Genomic DNA, 15,738 nt, shown 5'->3' on the forward strand with positions numbered 1-15,738 from the left:
GGAACTCTTAGTACTTAACCATAATAGAACCTCCAACGCACTTTAACGAAGATTATAAAAAACTACACACCCTTTTTGAAGTGGCAAAGTAGCGAGATCAGCTTGAAGAGAAGCTACCCCACAGAAAACCACCCCCTCCCCCCACCAACAAGGCGCTTTCGGAAACAAAACAAGAAGCAACAAGGAATCGCACCATAGCCTCCCTCAATACGTCAAACGGAGTGAACTATCATGGAACCACAAGACACCGATACTGCTCACGCTTTACAAACTGAAATCAACCATTTCATGTCAATCCCATGGTGTCGCTCGCACCTCTGTGAACCAAACTTCCAGCCTGTTGACAAACCCCGGGAAGCCACGCCAGACAATGGACACACGCTATTGGGCAGGACATGGTTCACCAAGGATACAATTCCGCATTTGCTCACTTTATATCGACAACCTTCTGCCACAGAGGGCTGGAGGGGCGAGCTTCGCAGATTCCATACATTAGGCACGGGGCTAAACGAGCACCCCAATGTCTTCCACGGTGGAGCTATTGCTACCATATTGGATGGTGCGCTGGGTGTTCTCATTAGGTATGCGACGTCCGATGGGAGGCCAGCATATACGGTGACGCTGAACATTACATATAAGAAAGCCATCAAAACACCAGAGACGATTATGGCACGCTCATGGATCACAAGGACCGAGGGGAGGAAAATTTGGGGTAGTGCGCAGATTGAAAGCGGCACCGGCGAGCTCTACGCGACTGCGGAAGGGATTTTTGTCAAGGCCATTGCAAAGATCTAGCGCTGGAATTTCCAACGGGAACCAAATGCCCAAGGGTTGAGTTCCCTGACGACCAACGATAAGAGGATGTATTTGAGGAAGGAATCTACATCTCGCAACCATGGCCAACTAATAATCATGCGGCTTTATACCCAACGTCTGTTCTTATAACTCAGTGTTACGGTTAGAATCAATGACAAAGTCTATATATTACACCCACAGCACGGAAAGTATCGTCATTGTGTCTTTATATAATTTCCAAACCCTCCTGCGTATTATTTCTACCTTGGGATATTTAGCAAATCCCCCCTGGGATGCCGAGGCGCCGTCGACAAGCAACTTCCCCGCACGGAGATGTCTGCAGACTTGATTTAGCAAAATAACGGAGATCCACGGCCACAAACTGCTCATCTCGGTGATTTTGCGGACTTTGATCAAGTGGTATGGTCGGGAACCAAGTGATCTCGGGTATTTGATCGGAAACCGCGGTTGATATAATCAAACATTTATATAAACCCATCTCGGTCCAGTCAATGTTTCTCGAAGAGCTGTTGCATTTATCTTCATTACAAATATGACTACCCAGTCTCGAATTCCTGCAACCGCAGAGTCCGGCACATTGACTCGGCTTGGAAAATTGCCGAATGCCTATACTTCCGATGCCAGCCTGCAGCGAATGCTAGGATGTAAGTCCAGCACACCTACCTCCTTTTATTCAATCTAACCTGATGACAATAGGGTACCTTCCTGCAGAGACCCTCGAATTGGTTCAACCCCACTTCTCTCAATTTGGTGAGGAGGCTGTTTCGCCCCAAATCCTTGAATGGAACATCGACGCAGAGACCAACCTGCCATATGTCAAAAAGTACAATGTCTGGGGCCAGAGGTATGGGTATGACAAGCTGGTTACGGCTGAGGGGTGGAAGCAGTTGGGGAAGTGGGGGGCTAGGAATGGGTTAGTTGTTCGTCTATTTCTTGATATGCATTTGCCACTAATACAGATGTTTTAGGGTTGTCTCGCTGGGATATGACCACACATACGGCGTTCATAGGCGCACTGTTCAATATGCTGCGTATGTCATGGGTTCACTGTTATTTCGTGAGCACGAATACTAACAGCCGAGTCCAAAGAGTGTATCTATACGCCCCCTCGTCGTCCATGTACAGATGCCCTATGAGTATGTCCGATGGGGCGGCATTTGTATTGTCACAGCGCCTCAAGGATCTGCCAAATGACCATGTTTTGCACACCGTATTTCGGAAACTGACCTCCAGAGGAGACGACTACTGGACATCTGGCCAATGGATGACGGAAAGAGCAGGTGGGAGCGACGTTCAAAACACAGAAACATGGGCTACCTACGCACCCTTATCCCAAGGATCGAAAACATCCGACGCCCTAGCCGAGGGAGACTACCTGATCAACGGATTCAAGTTCTTTTCCTCCGCAACAGACGCCAATGTCGCTTTCCTCTTAGCCAAGACAGGATCTGGCAAACTGAGCACATTCATCGCGCCATTACGGAAGACGATCATTGGAGCGGATGGAAAGCCCGAAGAAGTATCCAACGGCGTGCGGATCCACCGCCTGAAAAACAAGCTCGGTACCAAGGAATTGCCCACGGCCGAGCTGGAACTGAAGGACATGCGCGCTCACCTCGTCGGCGAGATCGATCATGGAATCAAGACTATTGCTCCACTGTTGAATACTACGCGCATCCAGACGCTTCTTGGAACATTATCAACCTGGCGTCGTGCTATCAGCATCACGAAGAATTTCGCCAAGTCACGAACTACTGTCGGCGAGCCATTATGGTTGATCCCGATGCATCTGCGCCTCCTCGCAGATGTGGAGGTAAAGCATCGTGGCGCTATAAATCTTGCCTTTTTCACAATTGCAGTGATGGGTTTGATTGAAAATCCATCCAGCTCCGCGAGTCGTCCACACATGCCGAAGGATCTTGCCGAAGCAAAGGTCATCTTCCGGGTCCTAACCGCAACTTGCAAGGGTGTTGTTAGCAAGATGTCGATGGTGGGTGTGCAAGAATGCCAGGAAGCGATGGGTGGAGTCGGGTATATTGACGAACCGGACGAGCCCGAGGTCAACATTTCGCGCCTTCTCCGAGCTGCAGCCGTCTATCCGATCTGGGAGGGTACCACGAACGTCCTGGCGAGTGAACTCGTCCGCTTCCTGATGAAAAGTGATACCCTGTCTGTTCTCTCAGGGTGGCTTGATCGTGTTGTGTCTTTGGTCCGTACACCGTCTCTGGCGGGTGCATTGAAGCAGGCTCTGGCCGCTTTCCTTTCTCGTGTGACATCTACTAGTCCGCAGGCTGCGTTGCTGGCCGATGCCCGGAGGATTATGTTCACCTTCGCCTGGATTCTTTCGGGGGCTCTCCTGACTTTGGATGCCGAGCGTGATGGGGATGAAGTCGCGATGGAAATTGCTCGCAGATGGGTTCTATTAGGCGAGGGTGGTGTGGGCGAGTTTGTTTACCGGGATATTGTCAAGCCGTATCAGGCCTATGATTCGACCTCGGGGACTGCTGAGCATACTCAATTTGATTGTAAGATCGCTTGGGGGGTTGAATTGCCCAAGGTGGTATTTGGTCATCGGTCTTTGAGCGAGTCATCGAAACTGTAGATTAAACCTGTTTCATGAAATGCTTGGATTGAACATACATTATGTACCCGATTGCTGCCTGAGTAGGATGATCGTTGAGAGCTTATTTACCATTTCAAAGCGATTTATGTCATTAAGTTATAGTTTATTAGTCTGAATACGTTGTTGTATGGTAGGATATAATGGATTCGTTCTGCCATGTCTATACATGGCTGTACAGAGGGTGATATCCTGACGTATGTCCAGTTTATATATTAATAATATTGTCCCAATCAGTTGGAAGTTCATGCAACGCATCATCAGCTGTCGGAGACTTCCATTTCTCCCACGCATCAGGAGGCGTTATTTCCACAAAATCACTATTTAGAAAGCACCCATCAGCGAAGTTTGACACGGACGATCGCCGAGTGAGTGGGAATGTTCTAATACTCCTGTTTGGGCCACTCCAACCGCTGAGTGGCCAGTCTGCGCCCATATCTGTCTGTGGGGGTGCGAGGCTGCTAGTGGAGCAGGACCTGCTTGATTTTCGACGCTTGGTCCATGAAGGTCCCGCGCAAGCTGGTGTGGACTCATGGGAGTGCAAGGAGACAGGAATCCGCAATTCGTCGGGCAGTGGCTCTGCGCCTCGCTCCGTTCTAGCGGCGACCTCGGGGAGTCGTAGGCGCTTTTTATTTCCCAAAAATGATGGTTGTTGCCACAGGGGCTGGTCGTCAGCTTCTTGGAGAGGATACCTTCCCTGTCCAAGCCGGTAATAGCATGACCAAAAATTAATGTCAAGGAGTTTTGAGCCACTGTGCAGACAATCGACCCAATCATAAAAATTGCTAACATCAAGGTGAAAATAGGCTAGAATGGGTAGAGAGAGGGTATACATCTTCCCAAGTCTTAAAACTGAAGCGCTCGAGCTAATCAAGCTTGGGATATATCAGCAGGCATCATTGGTGGATACGGGGTTCAGACCGAACTTACTAGGATGAGCTATAGCAAACCATGTCCCCCATGACATGAAAATCTCTGATCAACACGGGAATTATGGTTGCAACACAGTTACTGTCCTTCGAAAATATCAAGAGAAAGGTATGCTTAGCTGAAGCCCCCTCACAATTGCTTCTAAAGCTTTCATACGTATCCTGCCAAAAAGGCAGCACGCCCAGCACATATCATAATTATGGCAAAGCGCCATGGTCCTAGATAATTCGGCCTATCATCTGGTGCGGACTTTGGTGGTGCTTTGCATATATTATCTGCTGGCAGAGGCGAGTGCATTGGTAGCGCCCATACCATCCTGCCGAAAGGTGGTCACGCCATTGGGTAGAATGAACTCGTTCTGGGTATGATTCCAGCCGTCGTATTGGATAGGGTCAAGCGGGGGTGATCTTCCCAGTTCTGCTACATGAGCGGACACTACATAGACCGCATCCTGTACGTCGGTCTCTGTGAGAAGGCCTATCGGGGAACGGCGTTGTATATAAATAGGTTTGTTTGTGTCGTTGACGACTTGGACCTATGAGAAATTGGCGTCGACGACGTGTGAGTAGAAGCTGGCATATATATGATTTTCCTATGAAAAGGTAGTGCCGGTCCTTTAGTAGGATATGGGCGACCGCGTCGAGTGTTATATATAAGCGGGGTGGAATAACTGTTGTGATAGCCGCCCTTACCGTCCGTCTGACTCGATAGTGCGGCCTACTGTAGATATCGACGGCGAAGGTAAAGCCTATATACGAGCCGATACACACCACCCTAGTGTCTATATCCTATATCGTGGCAAAAACCCTCGTTATCTATAACGTCCATGCCTAGGAGCAACTTCGCTTTGAGGTTGTTAACATGGTAGGCCTCAACCATGATCTTCGCGACGTTGTGCTCGCTGTTAAAGAATAGTGGTAAAAGTATATACATAGAAGAAATGTGATTAGACGCGATTCCGAAAACGGGAATGTCTTGAGTTTTATAGCAATGCAATTGTAAACTATTGGCTATCGAGCTGTCAATAAGGGTCATTAGACAGCCGGTGTCTAAGCATATTGTGTGTTTGTCCTGAGGGGTCCCGCGGCCCGTCGTGGTACTGAGGTATCGCCATGCCTTATAGGCTTGACCTGGCATATGAGGAGTGTGTGTGCGGTCCTCAATCATTGGTTTGTAGTGTTCGTCTGCGTTGCCGTCCTCACCGACGGCAGCGTAGGTATGCAATGCATATCTTTGCACCGTAAAACCCAGCAGAGTTCATGTCTGGCTCTCTATGCTTGATATAGCTAATTTGTTTTGAGCCAGGACTCCAAGAGAAGTCATGCACATGTCGATCGCCACGGACAATTCTCTGGATCTGTCTTGTCGCTACATGGACAACTCCAGGCGGTGATGTTCCAAGTTCTCTCCCCACACCGTGGCATCGTCTTTTGCCTTCTCCTTGTGGACCTGTTCATCCGTCTTCTCATCTGGGCTGGTAAATGATATACGGACCGTTGGGACTCCAAATGCCGCAATAGGTTTCTTATTACCGTCAGGCATGATGGGGTATGGTTCGCCTCCATCTACTTGCATCACATATATGGTCGAGGACTTACCCAGGTGGCCTCGATCAGATTTGAATGCAAGAGAAGTTCCATCTGGAGACCACTTTGGCTGTTCATCGCTGAACAAGCCGGAGGTAAATTGACGAGTACTTTTTTCTTTGCCAACCACGGCTATCCAGATTGAGGAGGTGGCATTTTCACCCTTCTTGCTGAAATATTGTAGTTTGTAGACGATCTTAGCAGCGTCGGGAGAAATGTAAAGATCTCCGGGGACTTGGAGGTCGGCTAAGGCTTCCAGGCTCAAGTTGGCCTTGTAATCTGGGTTGGTTACCATTGTGAATGCTGAGACGTGAAAGAGTAAGAGGAGAGAAGTGAGAGGTAAGAGGTGAGAGGTAAGTCATAATTATATCCTTGTCCTTTTGCCGGAGTCCAATGACCCCCATGCTGATAGGGCCTATTTTGATTTAACGGGGAGATCCAATTACATTGATCCATTCCAAGCATTTCTTTTCACCTTCAAATCGGGCTTGTCAGGTCATCTTTATCATATTCTCAAATACCTCTCACACGAGTCATCTGCCACGTATGCAGCCTTTGTCCTTAACGACGTAGAACGATAATCTGATTTGTCTGCTCAAGATGATATACGGGTCGTGATATTTAATGTCACACTCTGGTTCTCTTTTTAGATGACTTGTAAGGTGTCCTTTTAGATTACGGTGTTACAGCCGTAAAAATAACAATTAGCTGTGTACGGAGGTACTCCAGGAGTGGAATAGAGTAAAATATGAGCGTGGAGCTTTCTCTGTATCTTGGGATAAAATATACTAAGACAACAGGAATAGGGGCCTTGTTCGTTGCACTACTGGCTATTTGGCTAGCTGCTTGTTTTCGCATGAACTCATGGCTCTTGCGAAGCCCATACCGAAGTTGCCATGTTGATCAGGCGCTGCTTCTCAAGCCAAATGTCGGTCTCCCTTGGGATATCCGGGGATCGTCGGAAAATGTATTCGAAGGGAATCGTAATTGGGTACTGGGAGACAGTGGTCTTATCACCAGACCTTTCGATCACGCAGGATTGTGTGACATGGGGACGTTGGACACCTGAGTCCCATTCCCAGCTATCAATTTTAAGCTGGGGCTTCCTCCGGTTGACTTTCACAGTGATGGTCATATTTGCCTTCCCTCTGACGGGATCCACCCACATTCTTGCGTCGTTGCGCAATTTCGTTTCAGACACGGAAACTCCAACCTCCACGACTACCCCGGGTCGTTTGGGGACACCACGAGTGTGTCGAATGGGACCCCAGCCCCCATCTGGTTGCTTGACATTTCCGTTGCCAACGGGAACGTTCACTCCTCCATATACTTGAATTGCTTGGTCAAGCTCCATGGGTAGCAAAGCATTTGTGACTGCGGTGTGTAATGCACCGGCGACTTGAGAATGCTCGGGAGTTGACATTCGGAGAATCAGGCTATGCAGGGCCTCGTTGTAGAATAAACGAAGACCAGCGATTGGGTCTGGGAGCAAAAACTCTTGGTCGAAAGAGGAGGGGTCAATGAAAATCACGAAGTATTCGGATATTTCGAGGTTGGGCTTGGATGGTTCAGACCTGGGATGGTATAATGGGCCTAGGCGGTCATATTCAATTTTTAGGATTTGATGGAGTTGCTCCTTCCCTTCGTAGCTGTATCTGTTGGTGGAAGGAGGCAGGTCGTCCAGAAAGGCTTCCACGTCACTTCCATGAGATTCAGTCATTGTGAAATATTACTTTCTTTCCTATGAGTAGATTGATTATGGGGCAGAAGCAGATGGCTAAAATACAGAAAATCCGATTAGGATGTGAACATTATCTATCAAGTGATCAGGTTCAATTACCTCATAATGAGCGTATATGCGAAGCATTTGTAGGCTCCCGTACTGGCCGGAACTAGAAGGTTTGGAATGAGGTTTAGAAAGATGTTTAGAAGGGGGTTTACATGGTTTGCAAAGGGCTTTGGAAAGAGCCTCAGAAAGAGGTCAATATCCGAGGCTGATTGATATTCGTATGTAGTTCAGTGGACATAAAAAGACCCCACTGGTGGCCGGTAGCCGCTTAGTTGTGGCAATGCTAGAGGTGAGATCGAACTTTTATCCTTCGCACATATAAGCAGAGACAATCGAGAGCGGGCCAATCAATTATCAGGTATGAGCGATAGGTACGAGCTATATGATATGCTGGAGAACGTGGTTCCTGTGGCGTATCACCAATGGTATGGTTTGTGATGACACGCTTTTGTATTGACACGTAGCTCAAATGCATTGCATAAAGAAGTTTATATTTGAACTCTGGTAACGGGGTCCTTTTCAGACAGACCCCCTGTGTAAGAAATGCCCCTGTGTGCCCCTGTGACTGTGAATCATGCCTGGGTTATAACTCATTACTCAGGTGCTGGTAGACTAATTGTTTAGATTCAAGTATTTTTTGTGTCTTTCTTCATCTCAGCGGCGATCCCTTTTGCTTTTTTTCTATGAGCTACTAATGGATCTTACTATAGCTCGGATCACAGCTTCCTTTTCGATGCCTATTGTGGGCTAGGTCTTGGGTGTCCATCATTATTTCGTTTTACCAAATATTACAGGCGTGCTTTCCACGACGTGCTCTGTCAATGACTGGAAACCTCGTCAAATAGCTCGACGACCTCCTGGGCGTAGCCATACGAGCCCAAATAACCCCACAAGTCATGACCGTAGTTATGAACGATCCATGTATCTTGACCCAAGTGCTCTTTCTCAATTCTCTCTCCACCATTTTGAGATATGACGATGGCTATTTTGTCCATCACAGCTGGAGAAATTATGCCTGACACTGTGGAAGCAACATCGGGGATATTCTTGGTTGTGACGGAATAAAGTCAAAGGGCGCTGCTTCGCCCGTCGAAATGTCGGGGACCGCTCTGGTGACTATGCGATATCAGAATTACCGCGACTGGCATTTCGCTAACCACGTAGGAAAAACCCACTCATTGATGTTTCCAGGCTTCAATCCAGCCCCATTGAACCAAATCAGTATCGATCTTATTCTTCACCACGGCATCGTAGTTCGAGCGCATCATAGCCCTAACTTAAGCCAAGCCTCCAAAGCATACGCCGCTATGGTGCCAATTCCACTTATGCAGACTACCAAACTCTACTTTTAGCCATGATAGTTTGCGATTGACCGAGGGACGAAAAAAAAGATCTTTTTCGGTTCACCAACGTCCAGCTTTCCGCAAATAGAAAGCAGTGGTCACTTATATGCCTTTAAAACAACCACTGTGGATCACCGAGAAATGCCACAAGCGTCCCAAGTTAGTAAAGACCTGGCCAGAATCAATTGATAACAGGAATATAATTAGTAAAACACTCTTCCACACCTGGGCACAGTCGTAGGCCTCTCGCAAGTTTTAAGGAAGTGCTAAAGGAAAACCAACAGTCCGAGCCTTATGCCATTCATTTCTGACTACTTCAGGTTGGTCTCATATAGAAAGACCTTTGACTTCACAAATTAGGTGGTACCGTGCAGACTCCATAAGATTCTTGGGGGAGCAGTAAAAGAAGAAGGACCATGTTGCGGACACACGTCATACATCCACTCAGCAATTCCATGCATTCAATCCAAACAAATAATAAATTAATAGTTATGCCTAGTTGCGCTTTTTGAAAACTCACCAGTTCTTGAAAGGCGCCCGCACAAGTCATTGATAGCTATAATAGGCTGAGAGCACCGCTGGTTGGGATGAGCTGTAAGTCGAATTTCGTTGTCACGACTTGAGTGTCATCACAATCTAAATGAAAGAAAGAAGGTTACATGAAACGAAATAATTAATACAATTGAAAGTTAACAGTCTAATTGCAGTAGCCTAAAACTCCGGCCACTGCTCTAGTTCAGCTCCACCAGATCCACACACTTCGACACCTCAACCGCATCCTATATCAAACATTAGCCATAAAATCAACTTCCACCTCCCAAGTGGTCAAAAAGCAAGGAAACCTAAAACTCACCATATGCCCTGTTGGCTCCAATTCCTCCACCAACGCCGTTTCATACACCAAAAACGGATTCCCCAACGAAATGCCCCCGTCTGAAAGACATCCCTTGAACGGTAAATACGCTTCAGTCTTTTTCTCCGGCGAAGCCCGCACATACTCTGAATACTGTGGGTTTCCAGGTCTCTTCATATCGTCCGCGACGACCATGGATCCAGGCGCCACGAGGCCCAACTCCTCGCATAGCTTCAAATCATTTAGATACGAGATCTTGGAGTGATCAAGAAACACCATGTCCCAGGGCTTCGTGGTGGAATTACTAGTCTTTCTGTTCGCGAGACGCTGGAGAGACGCGCGGCATGGTCCTTCCCAGATATCGACGACGTCGTCTAACCCAGCGATTGAGACCAGTGCCCTCGAGACGGCGGTGAACTTGGGATTCATTTCCAGACTTAAGAACCTCGGGGCTTGGGCGTGGCTGCCTGTTGCGGTAGCGGCTTTGCGGAGAGCATGGCCGAACATGATGGCTGAGTAACCGATGTAGCCTCCAATTTCGAGGATGGTGGACGGTCGATCGGTGGCGATGATGTCGGTGATGACTTTGCCTTTGTGAGGGCCAACATTCATGAGGAAATCCCTGGTGCGACCGAATTCGTCGATGGCGGCGAGGACGGCTTCCGGGGAGTTGCGGATTTGAGGGAGTTGGGGGTGGTTGGAGATGAAAGAGAGTAGTTGGTCTTCGCGGCCGTCATTGCACTGTCTCTAAGGTTAGAGCTGCCAATGGGGTTATATGGGGGATAGTGTAGTTATGGATTGGGGTTGGGATGGGTTTCTTACGAAGACATCTTCTTCGGGTTTGTAGAAACCGGTGGGTGAATCGATGCTAGGGGCCATTTTGGAAGATGGGAGGGGAGTTAGTGAAGGGAATTTGGAGACAGAATATTATATGTCAATATTTTAGAGCGTATAATTCTACACACCCCAAGTGTTACAATATCTTTTATATATCTAAACCTAGACGGGTAGATGGGTATGTCAAGCCGCATTCGGGAAGACGAATTAGGGCTAGATACTATGGATGCAACGCTGATCTGCCCGACCATGGCATTATTGGATCTAACCGGGGAATATGACATTTTTAATGTGGTACTGTAATAATTTGTACTAATGTATATTCTAAAATGTCAGAATATGACGCAGACCACACCTGGATGGACTGCGTGGAAGCTTATTCCGGATTGATCATGGAGTACTAATATGCGTAATGACTGCTTATGCCAAGATAATAGCAACACATTAATTCAACGACTTGCAACTTTCTTCAGCCGACTCAGGTTGGGCAATGATTTCAAGTTTCACCAACATGGGCGACACGGTTCGAACCGACGTTCTTATCGTCGGGGCCGGTCCGGCAGGGTATGTTGCTATATCCGCTGTGATTCCTGCAAGATCATTGACTCTCGTCGGATAGATTAATGGCTGCCGCATGGATGGCTCAAACGGGTGTGCAAGCGATGATAATTGACCAAAAGTCGCATCACACGCGATGCGGTCGCGCCGACGGGCTAGAAAGCCGAACATTGGAAATCCTAGATAGCTTTGGCCTTGCAGACAGGGTCTGGGCAGAAGCGAACCATACGGTAGAAATTGCCTTATGGGTAAGTGATCTTCTTCATACAACGGTTGTTCGTGGATTATGGTCAGGGTATATCTGACTCTTTGGTTTAGGGCGGCACAGTCGACGGAAAACTCCAAAGACAGAGCGTTACTGCGAATTCACAGCCCGGATGGTCCCGATTCTATGAATCCACGCTCAGCCAAGCCAAAGTGGAAGAGTATCTCATGGAATATGTCCGGGGCCGTGGGAACGTTGAAGTCAGACGAGAGACAACTCCAACCACTTTAGAGATCGATTACGATACGATCGATGACCACAGTAAGTTTCCAATTCGCATGAATCTAGAGAGCATGGCTTCTTTGCCGAAGCCTTATTTCAATGGGATGGACACCCCCGGGAGTGATACGAGCAGCGAGCCATATTCGGATGATTCCGGATATGCAGGGATGGACACCGTGGTAGAAGCCAAATATATCGTGGGATGTGACGGAGCGCACAGCTGGCTCAGAAAACAGCTCGGGCTCGAACTCGAGGGAGAAAGCTCGAGTGACTTTTGGGGGGTTTTGGATATTATCCCCCTCACTAACTTCCGTGAGTTCTGCCCTGTTGGATATCTCATTGCGCTTTGCTAAAGAAAAGTGAACTGTGTGCAGCCGATATACGGAAACGGTCCATTGTAAAGACAAAGCATGGAACTCTCATGATGATCCCGCGGGAGAGAAAGCTTGTCCGTATCTACGTTGAGCTCCACCCAGATGTGGCCGCGCGATACAGGGAAGAACAAGACGGCGAGGTCCTCATGAACGAGGTTGAGAAGATCATGTGGCCATATATAATGAAGACGAAACATATCGACTGGTCCACGGCATACACGGTACGCACATCCACAGCATCCACCATATACTGCGTCATCCCGAAAGCTAACAAACACCTTTAGGTTGGCCAGCGGGTCTGTCGAAAAATTGGGCTTCATAACCGCATCTTTCTTGCCGGTGATGCGATCCACACGCATTCCCCCAAATCAGGCCAAGGAATGAACGTAAGCATGCAGGATACGTTCAACCTCGGCTGGAAACTCGCCTCAGTCATCCAAGGCACCTTGCACCCTAAAATCCTCGAGACATACCAACAAGAGAGGCTACCTGTAGCCGAACGATTGATCGCACTCGACCAGCGGATCTGCCGTGGAATGTGCAGCCGCAGGGATGTGGACAATGAAACAAGCCACGGTCACTTCCATGAGGACCACAAGCGAGCAATGGAGCAAGAGAACTCGTCCGCCTCGGGCCTGGCCGTGATTTACGAGCCAAATCTACTCGTGGCATCGACTACGCCTTGTGTGGCAGGGGCCAAGCCGGCAAATGATGAAATGGCGCTCAGCCACAGCAAGCGTTCTCTGGCGACAAACATCCAGGTCGGAGCGCGGATTCCAAGCATGCTGATCATTAACCAGAGTGACGCGCAACCATGCCATTTGCAGCAGATCTTGCCCAGCACGGGGCAATGGAATCTGATCATTTTCGGGGCTGATATTGCGAATCCGCGCCAAATGTGGCGTCTCAGCCACCTGGAAGAAACCCTCGGTCAGCCCGAATCCGTCATTCAGAGGCTAAACAATCAGGCAAGCATGACGAGACGTGGGGTTGCATGTGTCGGAATGTACCTGGTCCACTGTGCAGACAGACTCGGCATCGAACTTCAGGATCTGCCGACGATCTTCCGTCCTTGGACGGAGGACCGAGGAGTGGACTACAGCAAGGTATGGGTGGATGAAGAAGCGTACCACCACACTGGCGGAGGTCAATTGTATAAATCATTTGGCATTGGACCCGAGGGCTGTATGGTGTTATTGCGACCGGATCAGCACCTGGCGTTTATATCGGACATGGATGATGTTAAGGGATTGGAACGATTTTTGATGTCCATCACGCCGGAGGAATGTCGGGCTCCTGAACACTGTTAAGACTTATCATAGCTAGAATAAAATGCTACAGAAAGGTTTAATCTGAAATTGGATTCGAAACTGACACAAGTCGACGGTAGATAACAAAGCTCTCAGTCGTATAGACTATTTGTGCAAACCAGCCGCTCTGATGCGTTCGAGAAATTCTTCCAAATCGTGCGAGTCTCCTGCACCGATAGTGATTGCAGCATGGCTGAGACGACTTGACTCGCCATAGACCCAGCCACTCACGATCAGACTACCATTGCGAATCTCGTCTGCAAACTTTTTCTCGAATTCATCTCGAGAACAAGAGAAGTCGACCATAGTCATCGCGGCCTCAAACAGCCTACGCTGGGTAAAGTGTCCCGTGAGAGGGCCCAGATGGAACGTACCGGTGACCCGGACATTGAGGTCAACAATCAACTGTTTCCCCGATCGTTCATCAGTGATGATGTCCACACCAGCCGGTCCATGATATCCTTTGCTATGCAAGAAAGCTGCCGCCTTCTCCATAGTGGCGGCAAACCTCTCACAAAGTCCCGTCTGCTGCCGGTACGAGATTAAGCCGCCGATCCAATGTCCCTGGTCGTCGAAGATCTGCTTGCAGCAAGCAATAAAGCGGGGCTGCCCCTTCTTTGTGACGAAGAGCGACAGTGCCACCACTGGCCCATTAATAAAATCCTGAAGCACCAAGGAACAGGGATATAGGTGTTGATTGCATTTGTTGAGTTGCTGTAACATTGCTCCTAATTGCGCCGTGAGGATATTCTTCACTTGATCCCTTTCAGCTTCCGTGGTGATCGCAAAGGTACCCATGCCAGAGACGGACTGTGGAAGCTTGACCATAAAGGGGAGTTGACGCTGGCCAATTGAGTCCACAATCCTTGTAACCTCTTGTTTCAAAAGAATCGGGTCCCCTGAGTCGATAAGACAGGTGTCAATCACCTGGGATGGGGGTGTCGCCAAGCCAGATATAGCAAGCCCACGTTTCGACAGGATCTCGTAATGGATCTCCGGCTGAACAAGATGAGGCAGATGCGACAGACAGTCTATAGGGAGTAAGACGGCAATCTGTCCTCCAGCGTCTAAATATATACTTTCCGGGCTGCTCGCAAAAGTCAAATTCGGCTGTTGGTCGGACATTAACTGGGCGAAGGTCCGATGGATATCAACGTGGTGAGCGGGTAACTTGTCTATGATTTGACATGTTTTGTGATTCGCTTCTTTGCGGTTGTTTTTGGAGTCAAAATCCAGGATAACCAGCGGCATCTTGCCGGCGGAGAAGGCATACCGCTGGGGCACCATGTTCGCCGCATTTTGAAACGAGGATGCTGCTTTTTCATCGCCATCTTGCAATGTATAACCATAGGAAAATTTTGTCGATGATTTTTCATGATTATACCCGAATTGCAGAGGATAGTAGATAAGGACCATGTTTAGGTCATCTTCATTGTTGTCTGAGTAGAGGTCGCGCAGGGTATAGTCGAGTTTGATGGGAACTGCGGGATCCATTTTTCGTTGGCCTGTCTTCCTATTCAGTAGAGTACAATTGGAAGAGGTTTTGGCAAAGGGTTCGTGTGGAATTTATGAAGAGAGCCTTTTATCTACGTCTAGCATCTGTCTGTGGTACCGTCCGTTTTCGGAAGTATGGCGATGTGACCTTTCAGACGCGGATACAGATAAATTTATCTCTCGGTGTAGCATTCTAGCGTTTAACGTTATTACCGCTTATTCCCTAAATTCTTGCTATTTCAATATATATTCTATAGTAAGGGGTGGATAAATCTATAGGGGTAGAAAAAAAAGATATAAATACAGCTTTATTTCTAGGCATAAAGGTATAAGACAGTTCTACACTTCGACTCAGTTCATATACACTTTGGGAAACATTCCATTATCCCAGAATTTATATGCTGCTTAGTATACTATCCTTTAGTGTATTATTCAACACTCGAAAGCTCTGTTATTCCGAAAGGAATTATATTAACGGAACAAGACTGGTAAATGTATTGTTTGAGTATTTTTGTAGATCTTTGAACTGCTTATGTATTAGAATATCAATTAGTTATTTCTAAAGGCTAGCTGCGTTATTTTTACGTAAATATATGTAGTGTCTATAAGATACACATGTAGTGTTGTGTAGACGATGTAGATGTCCGACGTAAAGAACCGTTCAGCCCGCCACCACCTCTGATTGGCCCAAACCCAACCTCAAACCGCGACAAGAGAACCTCCCTCAATTTTCAATCAACA

General features: G+C 47.9%; 7 protein-coding genes across 7 annotated transcripts; 3 read left to right on the plus strand and 4 right to left on the minus strand.

Annotated features, from left to right (window-relative positions):
* Positions 1-231: 231 nt before the first annotated feature.
* N7537_011141 (PaaI family thioesterase) lies at positions 232-795 on the plus strand (the record flags this gene model as incomplete). Its single annotated transcript, XM_056902195.1, has 1 exon — positions 232-795. One exon carries the CDS (start codon positions 232-234, stop codon positions 793-795), a length of 564 nt encoding a protein of 187 aa, XP_056747482.1.
* A 553-nt stretch (positions 796-1,348) lies between these two features.
* Positions 1,349-3,418, plus strand: N7537_011142 (uncharacterized protein; the record flags this gene model as incomplete). Its single annotated transcript, XM_056902196.1, has 4 exons — positions 1,349-1,460; positions 1,513-1,729; positions 1,785-1,847; positions 1,906-3,418. The coding sequence occupies 4 exons, from the start codon at positions 1,349-1,351 to the stop codon at positions 3,416-3,418; spliced, it is 1,905 nt and encodes a 634-aa protein (XP_056747483.1).
* A 2,316-nt stretch (positions 3,419-5,734) lies between these two features.
* N7537_011143 (TolB family protein) lies at positions 5,735-6,247 on the minus strand (the record flags this gene model as incomplete). The annotated part of the gene is made up of 1 exon (XM_056902197.1): positions 5,735-6,247. One exon carries the CDS (start codon positions 6,245-6,247, stop codon positions 5,735-5,737), a length of 513 nt encoding a protein of 170 aa, XP_056747484.1.
* Positions 6,248-6,814: 567 nt separating this feature from the next.
* N7537_011144 (uncharacterized protein) lies at positions 6,815-7,672 on the minus strand (the record flags this gene model as incomplete). Its single annotated transcript, XM_056902198.1, has 1 exon — positions 6,815-7,672. One exon carries the CDS (start codon positions 7,670-7,672, stop codon positions 6,815-6,817), a length of 858 nt encoding a protein of 285 aa, XP_056747485.1.
* Positions 7,673-9,815: 2,143 nt separating this feature from the next.
* Positions 9,816-10,816, minus strand: N7537_011145 (O-methyltransferase; the record flags this gene model as incomplete). Its single annotated transcript, XM_056902199.1, has 3 exons — positions 9,816-9,863; positions 9,938-10,678; positions 10,760-10,816. 3 exons carry the CDS (start codon positions 10,814-10,816, stop codon positions 9,816-9,818), a joined length of 846 nt encoding a protein of 281 aa, XP_056747486.1.
* Positions 10,817-11,285: 469 nt separating this feature from the next.
* N7537_011146 (putative FAD monooxygenase) lies at positions 11,286-13,503 on the plus strand (the record flags this gene model as incomplete). The annotated part of the gene is made up of 5 exons (XM_056902200.1): positions 11,286-11,338; positions 11,394-11,580; positions 11,651-12,131; positions 12,194-12,414; positions 12,478-13,503. 5 exons carry the CDS (start codon positions 11,286-11,288, stop codon positions 13,501-13,503), a joined length of 1,968 nt encoding a protein of 655 aa, XP_056747487.1.
* A 105-nt stretch (positions 13,504-13,608) lies between these two features.
* N7537_011147 (putative solid-state culture specific protein) lies at positions 13,609-14,997 on the minus strand (the record flags this gene model as incomplete). The annotated part of the gene is made up of 1 exon (XM_056902201.1): positions 13,609-14,997. One exon carries the CDS (start codon positions 14,995-14,997, stop codon positions 13,609-13,611), a length of 1,389 nt encoding a protein of 462 aa, XP_056747488.1.
* Between the last annotated feature and the right edge of the window lie 741 nt (positions 14,998-15,738).

This window comes from Penicillium hordei (assembly GCF_028827395.1).
Source record: "Penicillium hordei strain IBT 12815 chromosome Unknown utg000006l_segment0_segment0, whole genome shotgun sequence".
NCBI lineage: Eukaryota > Fungi > Ascomycota > Eurotiomycetes > Eurotiales > Aspergillaceae > Penicillium > Penicillium hordei.